The sequence below is a fragment of the Rutilus rutilus genome, assembly GCF_951802725.1.
Source record: "Rutilus rutilus genome assembly, chromosome: 20".
In the NCBI taxonomy this organism is placed as follows: domain Eukaryota; kingdom Metazoa; phylum Chordata; class Actinopteri; order Cypriniformes; family Leuciscidae; genus Rutilus; species Rutilus rutilus.
Window position 1 is genome coordinate 31792832 of NC_140225.1, and position 16717 is coordinate 31809548.

The 16717-nt window shown below is 39.5% G+C and overlaps 1 protein-coding gene across 1 annotated transcript in view; it reads right to left on the minus strand.

The window, feature by feature from the left end:
* Positions 1-16717, minus strand: part of LOC311279340 (exportin-5-like) — a 50318-nt gene that overhangs the window by 2225 nt on the left and 31376 nt on the right. The window contains exons 25-32 of the mRNA XM_084390760.1: positions 16196-16293; positions 11845-11891; positions 7539-7642; positions 7413-7448; positions 6230-6312; positions 6027-6134; positions 5405-5542; positions 4651-4815 (exon numbers count right to left, since the gene is read on the minus strand). Of these exons, the coding sequence (XP_084246886.1) occupies positions 4651-4815; positions 5405-5542; positions 6027-6134; positions 6230-6312; positions 7413-7448; positions 7539-7642; positions 11845-11891; positions 16196-16293 (779 nt within the window). The remainder of the gene's footprint in view (positions 1-4650; positions 4816-5404; positions 5543-6026; positions 6135-6229; positions 6313-7412; positions 7449-7538; positions 7643-11844; positions 11892-16195; positions 16294-16717) is intronic.

Consider the following 16717-nt stretch of genomic DNA (forward strand, 5'->3'; position numbering starts at 1 on the left):
TCTTTTTGGGATCTACATTATCGATAGCTTGCTTTAAAAGGTTGGACAAGGCCTTCAGTGGAACCACTGGAGTCAGCTTCTGAGAGAAGTCTGACTCTTAAGGTAAATTTGTTGATGGTTTTAACATCCTTTAAGTCGGGGGTGTTCGATCCTTCTCTTGGAGGGCAATGGTCCTGCAGAGTTTAGCTCCAACCCCAATTAGATGCACCTGGACCAGCTAATCAAGGTCTTACTAGGCATACTAGAAACTTCCAGGCAGGTGTGTTAATGCAAGTTGGAGCTAAACTCAGCAAGACAGAGGACACCAGGACTTCTGCTTTAGGTGGATTGATGATTTGCAGACCTTATTGATGAACTCATCTTATGTGGATATTTCTTCCAGTTTAGTTGTTGCAACCTAAGTTAGGGTCAATCTACTAGTTTCCTCACAGGTGTTTTCTAAGGGTGCACCTTTGGAAAATATTTGTGTGGCGGCAGGCTAGGCATCTTCACACACTTTCATCAGGTTTTATATTTTGGATGTGTGACTCCTGATGCAGCATTGAGTGAACCCATGAAAGGAAACATCTTGGTTATATAGGTTCCCTGATGACATGGTGTCTGAGAGGGTGGAGTTAGCGCCATTAGCAAATGAACTGACATTGTTCTATACCAGCTTCAGACAATCATCACACCTGGAGGATATTCCTATAGCATCATCTACTGACGTAGACTAGACAGTCTTCGACACAGATCCTCAGAAGTCCACAAGAACCAGACAAGTTCTCTGCAGAGACCCCTATGGGCAGCTTCAACTCCCCTCCCACCAAATGCTGTCATGACATATACCAATCTTCAAGCAGAAGGAACTGGATGAAATATTTTGAATGATTTCAATCCACAATCTGACTTGTGATGTAGCCTGTAATTAAACCGCACCATGTTCATTCGTCTGACCAGGGGAGAACTTGCGCCCCAGACTGTTTCTGGTTTCTCCCAACAAATGTTTCTCCATTTCTGTCACCAATGGAGTTTGAGTTCCTTCCCACTGTTGCCTTTTGGCTTTACTACTGACTTGACTGCACTGACACTAGTGGAGAACTGAACTGAGCTGGAAGATGAAATCACTGGTTTTCCAGAGCTGCTTTTTAGATGAACTGAATTATCATTGAAGAACTTCACACAGTTACTGAACCAAGCTGAATCAACACTGAACTGATTTCAACTGAATAGTGACTGTTTAGAATAGTCTATTACAGCTGCTTTACATCAGAATTTTATTCTGTTTGCATCACTGAATCATTATTTTCCTGTTTATCACTATAAAGCTGCTTTGAAATGAAAGATTCAGAGTATTTTCAGTCATTTTTATTCAGATGCATTTACATTTGTGACTGTGCCTCAGATGCTATCAGCTCAGATCAATCTCCTGTGGGAGGTCCTAACAGTTTTCTATTGTTTGTAGACAATTTGCCTTTATGTATAAAGTTCTGTTCCACAGACAGAACTTTTGTTTAAGATTATTTGAAGGATGACATGCTAACATCGCTGCTGAAGAATTGCTACACTACAACCTTCAATAAATTCTTCTCTCCACAAGAATTCTGGTCAAGCTTATTTTATGTATAAGAGAAATGGAATACATTGGCAAGCCCCCAAATAACCGCTCGGCCACATATAGAGAAATATAACAGAAACCATCTGTATTGTATAATGCGCAATATAAATAAAAGTGACTTGACTTAAAAAAACAAGGTTGCCTATGTAACCGAGACGTTACAGGCCCATCGGTTTTATTGAATGCAGACAAGTGCATTCTTAGTGCGAAAGAGACTCTGTCGTTTTTGGTCATACAGATACACATTATTCGAAACTGTTAAGTGTCTATGTTTATTTGTGTCCTCTCACTATTTTTTTTGCTTTTGTAAAATAAAGAAAACAAACAGGGTGCACTTTCTGCTGTCCCAGTCTCTGTGAACTTTTTACTGAAACGGGTTTAAAAAAAGGTAAATGAAATATAGGCAGGTGCAAGCGCTGTGAGTTTGAGTAACTTATGATGTGCATTTGAGAAGCAAAACACTCCAAACATTACATGTTTTTACTTCAAACTCACTTCATAACATCAGTTGAGTGTTTGAAATGAATTCCATTTGGGATATGAAGTGGCTTCTTTTCACAGAATGGCAGAGGCAGACATTTTATTATTTTGAAGTATTTTATACTGTAATTAATGCTATATCGATTAGCATTGCATTATAAATATACTTTATTCTTATGAAAATAACCGAAATGGCTTGAAGAACACAGATAAACCATATATTGTCACAGCTGTGTGTTCATTGTCTTCAGATTTAATAAGTCAAAGCATTTCTATCTTCTTTTTATTCAGCTTATTAGGGATTTCCTGGAACGCCATAAGTCATATTACTTCTGTGAGGCATACTTGGACTTTTCTGTGCGATTTCTATGCAATTCTGTGTGTGTCAGTATTCTGAAACATAGGCTACATAACGTGTTTTTAGTGCTCAATAATGCTCAAACCACCATCATATTTAAAATTTGAATTAAACATATGATAATCCAAATAAAAATTCTCTTACTGAAGTGTTCCTTCGATTTCGATTTTCGCTTGCAATTTTTCCATAAAATAAAAGTTGTCTGTGAAGCAAATTATTATTATTATTATTTTAATTACTATAGTATTACATTTATTCTTAAATACTTTTAATACTTAAATAAATGTTTATTTTTAATAATGAAATAGTGTTTTTTTTTTTTTTTTTTTTTTACAGGGACCAGATGTCACTGATGAGTCCTGCAGACTAAAACTTTCACACGAGTCTCTAACTGTTTTTGCCTGATGACAGGGTAAATGACAGGTATGTTAAACAGGAACTGTTTCAGAAATGGCCAAGGAAAGGTGTGTGACTGTCCAAGTCTCTGTGTTTAGATTAGTGTGCTCAATAATGTCCTTCGTATGTATTTGGATTATGTTGTGTTGTAAATAAAATAAAAACAATCAAAAACGCCATTCTTTTAATCTCCTCACATTCTTTCTTCTTGTCCTATTCAGCTGACAGGGCCATTAAGGGAGTTTTTTTTTTTTTTACCAGGTGTGAAAGACATCAATATTCATGATGATACAGCCTTTGTGACACAAAGTTCTCTTACAAATTTTAAATCAATATATTGTTTTATGTGAATGACAGGGCATGATGATTTTCACATCGTCTTGAAGCAAAGTGGGTAACACTTTACAGTACGGGTGCACTAATATGCAGTAATTCATGTTTAACTAATGCACAGATAATCATGAGTTAATGTATGACTCATGAAGAACTAAACCATTAATGAATGATTACTGCATCAGCAACTAATAAAGAATCTATATGATTAATAGATTAAGTAATAAATGAATTGCTATTAATTAAATGTGTCATTGTGTATTCATTCCTTCATAACATATTTTATTAACTTAGTGTAAATTAATGTGTTAATTACCACAGTGGGTCAAAGCTATGCACTCCAACTTCCAGTTGTCTGCTTTAATTAATCATTAACTAATGATTTGAAAAGGTATCATTATGTTATAACTTTACTTGTTGAGGCACATGACTATTAACTAATTGTTAAGTAATATGTCATTTTGGTTTTGACATTCACACTATGGATTTCAATTTCCAGTCTTCTACAACCGGGATTCCACTGTGCCAGATGGCACAGGAGTGTGTCAGGTTAAGCTTGAGGTCTAGGATTTAAAGGCAGAACACTGAGGCCTTGTCCACACGGACACGGGTATTTTTATAACCGTGACTTTTTTTACGCGGTTCGTCCACATGGAAACGCAGTATCAGGTCACTGAAACCGAACATTTTTGAAAACTCCTGCCAGGGTGAGGATTTTCAGAAACGCCGGTTGCAGTGTTGTCGTGTAGACAGTCAAACCGGGGTTTTTGCTTCTGATTCAGGCTTCTGATTGGCCAACGTGGCTTTACGATCGCCGCCTGCTGGTGTGGCATGCTCTTGACAGCGCGTGATAGCGTGTTTTTGCGTTTTCATGAAGGCGGAGATTTCTTTTAAACCGAGCATGTGTGGACGGGATTTTTTTTTAAACGCAGGAGGAAAAACTCCGGTTATAAAAATACCCGTGTCCGTGTGGACTAGGCCTGAGAACATGTGGCCGGGCTCTGCTATTTCATAACACTGACTCTAGAATTAGCTAATGATTAATTAAAGGAGACAACTGGAAGTTGAAGTGCATAGCTTTGACTAATTGTGGTAATTAACACATTCATTTACACTATTAGTTAATAAAATATGTTATTAAGGAATTAATACATGATGACACGTTTAATTAATAGCAATTCATTTATTACTCAATCTATTAATCATATAGACTCTTTATTAGTTGCTTGCTGACTTAAAAATGATAATCCTTGGTTTAATTTAAGTGTGGATATAATTGAGCATGACTTCAATAGCCATAATGAAAGTGACTTCAATAGTCATAATGTAAGGGACAAGAGATTATATACCTCTTGAATTAATCTTGAAAATGAATTCTTTGGGAACAAAAAAAGTGTATTCCATAAAAAAAAAAAAAAAAAAGAAAAAAAAAAAAAAGAACATTCAGTACAGTACGTATGTTTAATAATGTTAAACGTGGCCATACCCCAACAATGCCTGCAATGAGCCGTTTAAACTGCTCCTTCTTTTTCTTCTCTCCTGCCTTTGATAGAGCGGGTTGGATGGCCTTCTGATCAAACTGCTCCAGGGCATCAGCTTGGATATCAGGGATCTGATTCATGATGAGACGCAGCTCAGCGTATCGAGGCCTCTGTAGAGAAATATCAGAAAGAAAATGAATTGCATTTTCTCACCCATGCATTCAGTCACTACTATGATTTAAAGGTGCATTCAGTAGTACTTTAACTAGTGTTAACATCGCTGTTCTTTGTGTACTTGAAGTACCAATAATACAGCGGTGTTAGACGCTGCACTGCCATCTACTGTACGTGGATCAGCATGATCGTCACTGACTTTTATGAGAATTAAACTGATAATAGTTACAGAGAGTCTCACTGATAGTTGAAGCATCATTTTAACATGGAGAGATAAAGGGAGGTGTGAGTGTACACAATTAAGACCTGGATGAGACTTCACAAAAACACAATTTACTTCTTAACCTGTATTTTAAATTAGAACCAAACTACTGAATGCAACTTTACTGATGGAAGTTGTAACCGTATACTACTTGCAGGTTGCAGCCAAGATCTATAATTTACTAGTTTATTGTTCACCGACTACTAATAGTAACATTGGCAAAAAGTATACTTTTTGCAGTGGTGCAGCATTAATATATGTACAAATGTGCTTCCCATACTGAGAAACATGCAAGCTATGATAGCTGAGCTGAAAGGACGCACTAGAGCCTCGTAGATGAGCAAGGCCAGCTGAGTTAGTGCAGCATTGCAGCCTTCGTGTTGCCCATGCATCTGCAGACCCTTCAGTACACTGGCGTAGAGCCACGTCACAGCCTCCGGAAGCAGGTTACCACCAAGCACCTGCACAAGAATTCAATCACATAGTATTTTCACAAGGCAAAGGATTCAAATATAAAATAGCTGGCATCTTTAGAATTCAATTCTAACCTCATTTGCAGACTGACAGAAATATTGTGACGAATTCTGAATGTTTGAACATTTAATTAAAAGGATAGTTCACCAAAAATCATTTAGTCACCCTCGAGTTGTTACAAAACTGTATGAATGCTGAGCACAAAAGAATATATTTTGAAGAAAATGTGTAGCCAAACATGTCCAGGTCCCTATTGACTTCCAAAGTATTTTTTTTCTCCATTCTATGGATATCAATAGGGCCCTAGGCCTGTTTGGCTACCATATTCTTCAAAATATCAAAAATATCTATCTATAGCAGAAGAAATAAATTTATACAGGTTTGGAACAACTTGAGGGTGAGTAAATGATGACAGAATTTTCACTTTTGGGTGAACTATCTCTTACAGAGACAGACAGGAAAAATCAGCACCTGTTTTAGCAAAGTCCAGCAGAGCAAACCAGCAGTCCGTTGACAGTTTACAGTCTCCTTCCAGGAAAGGGAGTTAAAACATATAGTCAGGAGGTTCATATAAATATCCTGAAAAGGAGGGGAGAAAAAAAAAACCCTGATCACAGAGCTCAGCTACAGAAGCCAACTGATGAAACCTCAAAAAACTAAATTTGTTTAGTTACCTCACTTCGGAGAAGGTGCTTGCCCAATTCTGAGAGCTCATGAATCCCCTTTGAGGAATTCATCCACACCATCCCCCTGCCTCCTGAACAGAAGATGGAAAAAGGGAAAAAGAAGAAGAAGTGCATCACAGTAATCAGTAGGCTTTCAAACTACCAGTTAAGTCTGAAACAGTACATGCTTCATATGGAAAAAAAAATGGTAATGTTACCGCTGTCATGTGGACTAGGGAGCCGAAGGAGGCGATCTAAGTTCGGTTCGGTTGCACATGAAAGCAACTCACACTCTGGTCCATACGTGTTCAGAAAGTAAAGTAACTAACTTGCGCATGTGTTTTAGCCGATTATGACATTATTAGTTCCAAAACACATAAACAATTGTGAGTGTGCAGTAATCAGAGTTGCAAATCAAATGCTCGCAATCAGATGTCTCCCAAAGGCAGCAGAAGCCACCTTCAACGTGATGCACAGTGTTGTTCACTCTGTAGCACATTATAGTACCAAATTAATTAAAAACACAAAGACATGGAGAACTGCATTGTGATCTCAATCACTTAAACTGTGCATATTTGTGATGGCGCAAGATTAGCATAAATGGACCGTTTTTTTATAGAATCAAGTGAATCTAAAACTAGTTCAGCATTTCGGGAACTAGTGAACACAAAGTGCTTCTTATTAGCAAAGTCTCCACAGGCATAAAATTGAGGCAGGCAGGGGTTTCCAGATGTGCTGTCCAAGCTCAGTAACATTTTAGTTTTGGTTCCAATTCTCACTATTAACTAGTTGCTTATTATCATTGCATAATATTACTAGGATATTGGCTGTTTATTAGTACTCATAAAGCACATATTAATGCCTTATTCTGTACGACTTATTCTAACCCAATACCTAAACTTAAGAACTATCTTATAACTATTAATAAGCAGTAATTAGGAGTTTATTGAGGCAACAGTCATAGTTCCTTCATATTTGGAAAATGTCTAGCAGAACAATCAGATCAGACCTGGCATAAATTGATCCATTATGCTACACCATGAGGGAGATGTCTGATTTCTAGAACAAACATTATCTCAAACACATTCGGAACAATGCAGTTTATTTAATTTTTACCATTAAGTGGTCAGACTTTAATTTCATTGGTGAATTTCCACCACAAGATACAGGGAGAATGTGATCATTAACTCACCATCTGCGTCCTCTTTGTTTGTAATGCAAGTCACACCTGAAAACACATTTACAAAGTTTTTCTTCTTTTGTATATGTAAAAAGTGAAGAAAACTTGAAAGGCTTCACATGCATAAGGGAAACTCACTTAGGAGGTAAATGACCTCTCGCGTGACCAACCGCAACAGCTGCTCCTCCACCATTTCCGGAGTCACATGGTTCTCCTCATAGGCCGCCTCCTCCTCCTGAGCACTAAAACATGAATAACACCATTATTAATAATAATATCGACTTGAGAACATACAGACATTCTATTTAAACATACATTAGTATGTTGCCATTTTCACGCCAATGTCTAGTTCTGGCATGAAACTCTAGATGGTGCAGTTATCTACATAGCGCATCTGATTGGTTGCTGTTGCATCAGCGACTAATGAGCTGCGGCTCAAAATTCAGTATGCAGCGCACTTTCAGAACGCATCTGGATTGAACATCTAAAATAAGTGATTTACATTTTATTCAACATCTCTATGCATATAGAGTGGTCCGGTTATTAATTCACACGTGGAGCAATCTTTACAAGTTTTAACTAGCTTTATGTTAGAAATGTTTTAAATAGCGTCATGTCAAAAGTGCTTGAGTGAATCACTGAAGGATATAGCAGCAGTGTTTACTGCATGCAGCAGCAGTGGTCATTGTATGTTATTATGTTTTATACGCTGTTGGAAAGGAAAACAGTTAAAGAGATATAACCATTTGCGATTTAACCCCCTGGGGTCGACTATCGCGCCGGCTCGCTTTTTTTCTTATCAGTGCAAAAGAGACTCAAAATACTCTGTTGACTTTGATCTTACAAACAAGTTTCATACATCATTCGATCCTGTTAAGTGTGGGTTTTTTTTTTTGTGTATACTCACAATAAAAATAAAGTGTTGTGCTTTTTGCCAAATAAAGAAAAATAAACGTGATGCGAGTTCTGCCTTCTCTCTGTCAGTGAAGTCCATTCTGAAACGCGTCCGAAAATGAACTATAACTCAGCGAATACTCAGTCAAACAGGCATACAGACACACAGGCATGAAGCTTGAATTCTCTTCTTTTAAATGAAGTAATTTATATAAAAAACAAATATTCTCAGTTTATGTAATATGTATGAAAAGAGAGATGTCAGTCGTTCTCATCTCATTAAGTTAACATTTTGTTTTAGATTCCGTCACTCACAGTTGAAGAGTACCTATGATAAAAATGACAGTCTTCTACATGCTTTGTAAGTGGGAAAACCTGCAAAATCGGCAGTGTATCAAATACTTGTTCTCCCCACTGTATATACACATATATAAATACATAAATGTAACATATAAATGTTAAAATGTATAGCTTTCAATTATACTGTAATGCTGAATGGCTTTAATTAATCGTTAAAATTGAGAAAAAAAATCTATTTCATAGAGACATCAGTTGCAGTATTGGTATCAGTGTGTAACACTTAGATCCACAGAAGACGAAGATGATTATAAAAGAACATAAGATTTATTATGAACTCAGAATAACAAGCCAACAAACGAAACAGTGTGCTAGTCCACAGACAACAACCAACAATAAACTGAGGGACCAAAGGAATTAAGTAATGTGACTGAATGAAAACAAAACAAACAGAACATGACTGTGACACAGTGAAACTGGCCTTATTTCATAAAAAGATGCCATTAAACAAATACTTAAATGGCTACTGTATGTTGTTTCTACATTCATTTGGAGATGAAACGTGAAATTATAATAATATAACAAAATTAAAAAGGTGTGATTAATTGCAATTAATTACAAAAAATGTTGATTATAAGTTAACTTTTTTAAATCGATTGACAGCACTAATTTTGACAGATCATTTCACATGGTTAATTTCGTTTATATAACCGCACCTAAAATCAGATTGTTTCTTAATTGTTCTTGATCTTACTAACAAGAAAACTAAATTCAAGTAAAATTAGAATATCTAAGTTCATCATTTGTGATTGCATTTTTTTTTTTAAAGATATGTCCAGACATGCAGTCTAATAATACAATTAAAGTGACAGCAAAAGGTACTATTAGGAACAAGTAATAGATATTTCCTCTGCATTCGACACAATCTCTCACAGTATTCTCATCTCACGACTCTCTGGTATTGGTATTTCTGGAACTGCCGGTCGCCAGCATTACATCTCTATCCGCCAGGCTAAGTCCACTACTGCCTCTGTCCCACATGGTGTTCCCCAGGGGTTCTGTTCTTGGGCCTCTTCTATTCATCATCTACATGCTCCCATTAGGTAACATCATCCGTCATCATGGCTTTAAATTCCATTGCTACGCAGATGACACCCAACTATATTCCATTCTATATAAATGCTTTTGATGACCAGTAATTTTCTCAAACTCAACACTGATAAAACAGATCTACTTCTTATTGGTTCACCTCAAATTACATCCCGTTTCTGTGTTGACAATTGCTGGAGTTTTGGTTCAATCTTCCACCACTGTCAAAAACCTTGGTATAATCTTTGATTCCTCTCTTTCCTTCCTTCCACATGTGAAACATCTCCTCGCTCAATAAGTCTGCCTTCTTTCACCTACGTAATATCACATGCTTACGTCCATTTCTGAATATCAGCGATCCTGAAACCCTGGTTCACGCTTTCATCACTTCACGGCTTGACTACTGCAATTCTCTCTTCTTTGGCTTACCCAATTCATCTATAAATAAGATCCAATATATTCAGAACTCCGCAGCTAGGGTCCTCATATACACAAAGAAATCTTCTCACATTTTTACGCAGACTTCATTGGCTACCGATACGCTTTCGTATTCAATACAAGATACTCCTTATCACAATCAAAGCACTCCATGGTCTTGGGCCGGCGGGAAGTATCGCGTGGTATCAGGTCTCGCGATGTAACGAATTGCTTGACGGCACTGCACATGTACACGCCCCCCCATTCAAGCACCGGCTAGCTATAAGCAAAGGGCAACGATAGATTGAGTTATGGCTGAGCCTGTAAAAAAGAAGCAGAAAGCTAGGAAATCTTTGTCGGAGGACCAACGAAAGAGGAAACGGGAGACTGACCGAGCAAGAAGTCAGACTTGAGTAAATATCGGACCGGCTTTTTCAGAATGGCGAGAACTGAGATAAACAGAAGCCTGCAAAACGGATGCTGACCTGGCTGCTGTTGCACTTGTAAGTATCTTTGGAATAAACTGTGTTTAATATTTAAATTTCAAGTAATTGTGACCTCAGGATGTTTGCTATTGTCTGTAAAGGTTTTTATTATGATCGCTGTCTGTTACGGGCTTACTAGTACGCTAGATACTATAACTTTGATGTTAGCATTGTCATTAGCAAACACGTTTGATTTCTGTAGTTGTTTGGCCGTTCCTCTGTCGGTTTTATTTGTGTAACTTACACTTTTATTTTATGTCAACTAAGTCAACGCGTCTGATAAAAAGCAATAAACATGTTGCACATATCATGATCGAGCTAGCTATAACGTTCTGATGTTTTCTTAGACAAGCAAAGGTAAACCGTCATTCTACCAGATGAACTTATAGACCTTGCTAATATAACTTTAGACAAATATTAGCCTCTGATATATATTTTTTTTATGCTCATGCCCACTCTCCCAAAAACAAACAAACACGAAAGCAGTAGTTCGCCTCGTTCATATCGTTCGTTCCCGGTAAAAATACTAGTATGCATGACAACACAATAAAAAATAAATAAAAATATTCGCCATCAGTTGGAAAGAAAATATTGCTTTACTTGCCTCGGTAGACATAACTGGTTTTGAAATAGCCGGTTCCTCTGCTCAGCTGGGTTGACAGCTGATCAGCTGGGTTGCTCGTGGCGATGGGGGAGGGACAACAGTTCGTTTTTACGACAGAGTGTTTGAAAGCATTTACTACCAGACACTAGGGGGAGCTTCGTAGAGAAAAAACACTCAGACTTGCCTGGTGTCCCTTTAAAACATATCTTTTTGCTACTTGTTTCCCTGACCCCTGACTTTATGATCTGATTTCTATGTTTATGTACCACTATCTATTATGTTATCCATCTCAATTTATTTGTATTGTTTCATGTCATGTTTCTATGTCATGTTTATTTGTACTTTTGTAAAGCAACCTTGAGTTTCCTGAAAGGCGCTATATAAAATAAACGTATTATTATTATTATTATTATTATTATTATTATTATAAGTAACATGAAGTACGGAGACAAGTGACATGCAGCTACAAAGTCAAACACTGGTGATGTTAATGGGTCTTCAGTCAGGTCTTCGGGAGAATAGAAAACTCACACACCCGAGACAGGGGTATCACACAAAAAGTGTGAGAAGAAAGCGGTGTTAAAAGAACTGTAAAAGAACCGGTGGCCAGAACTGTACACAAATATTCATAGTATTATGCAACACTAAAATATCTTACCTCAGACTGGTCGTTTGGTTGATGATCTGCCACCGAAAGCTCAGTCTCTGTTTTCAATTAAGCAAAAAATATGAGAGATAGCATTAGGCAAATCCTGTGCTACAAGCAATATTGGTTGTTTCAATTCACCCAAAATTACTAAATGACGTAAAATAACAGTGAAGTGTCTGTGCAACCTTCAAACTTCATAGTAGGGGTGTGCAATATTGAAAACTATGTGCTAGAACCTTGGCCTATCATGGAAAGCTGATTCCTAAAAATGTGCATATTTTTTCTAGCAATTGTTAGTTTCACAGCAGCGCCAAATTAATAGATATTAACTTTTCCATTAAGGGATGATTCTGCTCCCTTAAATTCTTTCCAGGAGCACCTTTATAAAGCAATTGTTCTTAACCTCATTAGAAGTATACATAATGTTTTATTTGAAATTCACTTTTAATTAATAAATTAATTTCGAAAACAAATGGCGCTTTTCCACTGCATGGTACGGCTCGGTACGGCTCACTTTTAGGGGGTTTTCCACTGTGTACAGTACCTAGTACCTGGTACTTTATTTAGGACCACATTTGGATTTAGCGCAACTCTTACGATCAGTCTATAATCCCACCCACTTTGAAGCAGTACTAAACTGCAGTGGAAAAGCAAACCGAGCCAAAGTAACGCGAGCAGAGTCGTATCATGAAGTAAAAAAGAGCCATAAGACACTATAGGGCTGTTACCAATCAAATTAAATCAGTATCAACAAAACATCTATGCACAGCAGAGGAGGCACAGAAGCTGCATCTGAAGTGACATTTAGTTATATTTTATACAGACTGTGGCCCACAGGATGCAGCTTAGTGGTGGAATAAATGCATTTACACTGCAGTTACAATTGCAGATTTTTTTTTTTTTTGTATTGAAATATGAAACTCCTTTCCTCTGAGAATGCTGAGGAGCCTGAGAGGAAGAAACAATGGAGTCACAGGGCTGAGTGGATGGGACTAAGTGAGCTTATGCCGGTCCATATACTGCATGCCTCACTCTCCCTGCAACAAGGGGATTTCCCGGTGCTCTTCTCCCAGGAAGACCAGTGCCCTTGTCTGGTACGAGCGTTTTGGTCTCTAATAAGGGTTCCAGGGTGTAATTTGCCAATGACATTGGCAGCTTTAAATACAGAGGAGTGGTCAGACTTCATGAAGGACTCTGCTCCCTAACCCCTAAGGAGCCAGGTGATATTAAGGGCCTGGCCTGAACTTGTTGGAAAATTTGGATTGGAGTGGTCGCCCTGGAAGTGCCTGCCCACAGCCACTTTGATGAATGGCTCCTGCAGCCGAGGTGCCATAAGCCCAGCCCCCCGTCAGGAACCTACCCTATTTGTTCATGATGAACTTACAAGTTGTGATGCGGCCCCTACTCGGCCTGCGTCCACTCTTCTGCTTCACCCTTCCTCACTATTGTTGACAGCGTCGAAAGCTTACCACTAGAGAAGGCCGTCGCAGAACCTACTCTGTGGCCTGTCAAGCTGGATCCGCTCTCCATGCGATGGGAGTCCTTCAAGTGTTTCAAGCCAAACTCCTTCATGCTATTGATGAGTCATGCCCAGACCCTGCAGCTTTCAAGGAGCTGCGCAGCACAACCAACTTCGCTATGTGCGCTACTAAGACAACAGCTCAGGCGATTAGCTGTGTGATGGCCTTTTTAGTGGTGCTCAAAGCGCCACCTATGGTTAAACTTGGAGATCAAGGACGCCGCCAAGACAGCCCTTTTTGACTCCCCTGTCTTTCCCTCAGGCCTATTCGGTTCTGCACAGCTTTGCTGAGCGTTTCATGATGGCCCGGAAGTTGTCTCAGGCTGTGCGCCATTTTTTACCGAAGCAGGCTATTCGCCCTAAGTCGTTGTCGACTCAAGAGCACACCAATCAAGCTCCTGCTTAGCATCAGCCCAATGTGGAACCCGAGGTGAAGCAGTGCTTCCACCCAGCTAAGTGCTACCCATTTAGAGCTGCCCAAGTAGTCCTAATGTTTTGGGCAAAAGGTGGAGGGGGCTAAGTCCTGTCAAGGCCGGACTACCCCCCAAAGCGACCATGTTCACCTCCCAACCCTCTGTTCAGTTCCGGGCATTGGAGACTGTGTGTTTGTTGTAAGCACTGGGCCAGGTTCCACTGAATGTTCACACACCCATGCAACCCGCCGCTGTTATTGCGTACAAAATAAAAACCAAACACTTTAAAAAAAAAAAAAAGCACTTCTCTTCTCAACGAGTGAGAGTCAGCCCCGTGCCTCAGTGAAGCGATTTGCCGTTGGCCATTAAAGATGTTAAAATTGAAACAAACCCTTTCGCAGGTTTGTCCAGGGGATTGGTTTTTGTCAGTGGATCTGAAAGATGCTTACTTTCATATTCAGATAGCCCCTCATCACAGTCTGTTCTTGAGATTATATATACTATATACTGTCCTTCCATTCTGACTGTCCCTGGTGCTGCGTACATTTATGAAGTATGTGGATGCGGCCTTCTCCACACTGAGACAGAGGGGAGTGCGCATCCTGGATTACCTCGACGACTGGTTCGTTTTAGCCCAGTCGGAAGACAAGTTGAATACTCACAGTGTCCCTGCTCCTCAGTCATTTGGAATGCCTGGGGTTTAGGATCAATTTTTCCAAGTGTGCACTGTCTCTCATCCAGCAAATATCCTTCCTGGGAGCAGGTCTCAACAGATGCGGGCCTGGCTCGCACCGGAAAGCTCTCTGACAATTCAGCAGCTTACGGCATCATTCAAAGTCAGGGTTTCACTTCACCTCAGGACATTTCAGAGGATGCTGGGCCTAATGCCGGGCGCCTCCTTTGTGTTTCTATTGGTCCTGCTCCTCATGCAGCCCCTCCAATATTGTCTGAAAGTCCCAGTCCACGCTTGGCATCTCAGACGCCTCCGTCTCAAGGTGATCCACGGCTGTGTCAAGGCTCTTGGAAGGACCCTCATATGTACCGGGCAGGTACAGACTTGGAGGAGGGTTGTCACAACAGATACTTCCAACATAGGTTGGGGAGCTCTGTGTGAGGGCAGGCCGACGTCCGGCTCCTGGTCAATCCTGGAAAGGCACATCAACTGGAACTCAAAACCTTCCTGCTAGACTTAAATGGACACCATGTCCTAGTCCAATTGGACAACATGGACAAGGACTGCCAACAGAGATGCACTAGCCCACAAGTGGCCCAAATTGGCCCTGTACATCTTTCCCCCAATCGCTCTGCTCCCTCAGGTCAATCGACGAGTCAGGGAGGATGGATGCTCAGTCCTTCTGGCGGAACCAGTCGTGGTTCCCCGAGATGGTACAGCTGCCGTCAGCAGCCACCTGGCCGATTTCCCTGAAGAAGGACCTCCTTTCCCAGGTGAAGGGAATGATTTGGCACATCCAATCTAAGTTGTGGAGCCTCCATGTGTGGCCCCTCCACAGGAGCCTGTGTGCCTTCCCGCAAGGGTTTTGAGCATGATCTCAGAGGCTAGAGTCTGTCTACTAAATGTCTCTATGCCCTTAAGTGGTCTGTCTTCTCTGACTGGTGCGCAATCTGGAATGAAGACCCCTCGTCTTATGGCATTTCTCTAGTGTTATCCTTCCTGCAGGAGCTGCTGGATAAGGGGCACACCCCTTCCACGCTCAAGGTCTATGTGGCTTCCATCGCAGTGAACCATGCTCTAGTGGCCGGTTGTAATATGGTTCTTGAAGGGGGTCATAAGGCTGAATCCTCTTCGTCCCGTTACTATTGGGACATGGGACCTTTCCACAGTCCTCAGGGTTCTCTGAGGCCTGCCCTTAGAGCCGGTACAGTCGGCCGAGCTGCGGCCCCTTTCGCTAAAGAATACCCTTTTGCAGGCTTTATCAACAGTCAACCAAGTGAATGACTTGCAGGGGCACTCGGAGAGTGCAATTCAACAACAATTTTACTGTTTTTAGACACAATGAAAAAAGCAACATAAAATAATAATAATAATATAGACAAAGTCACAGTTGTGATATATAACAAAAAACCTATTTAAATGGCTCATTTAGCTATTTAAATATTGATTTTTTTGTTTTTTAGCTTCCAAAGAAAATTGTGTACAGCTAATACCAATGCAAATTTATAACATAGCCTATATAAAATATATATTTAAATATAAATATTATTATTTTATTTTTTTTGTGGGTGGGTGGGTACCTGAAATATTTCAAATGAATCAATATCTAATCAAAAGCTTATGAATCGAATAGTGAAATCTGTATTAATACCAAGCCCTAATGCACACACACTTGCAGTGTGTAGCAAGTTTATGACAACAACAACAACGTCTGTATTTAAATGAGGCATTTATTGGGTGTGATGTGAAGTTTACCTGCAGTAGAAAGGCAAAAAATGGACCCAGCAAGGGACAGAGGAGGCTGTCATAGTACTCACGAGGACAGGACATGACCAGCGGCTTCATGAAGAGGCGTGAAAGACATTAAGGAAAACAACAAAAACAAACTGTACCTTGACAACAGTCAATGAGTCAGAGTCAATGACAACAGGAATCCAAATCTATTGACATTATTGATGTCACTTACATAGTCCAAGGTTAGTATAAGTCTGAGAATGACAGATGGGTAACACTTTATAACAAGGGCACCTAAATAATCACCTACTAATACCTAAATTGATACTTAAAAATGAATCAAGACTGAAAAAGAGCTAACCCTAACTATGACCAGAGTCATATAGATTCATGCCCGAATAACGATTACCTTAGTACATGTTTGAAAGTAACTTTTGCCATCTGGTGCTTTGTGACATGATTATTTTGCATTAACCCTTAGGGGTCGACAAACGCACCAGCGCGTTTTGCTGGATTTCCTTCACATAGTAACTTTTACTACAT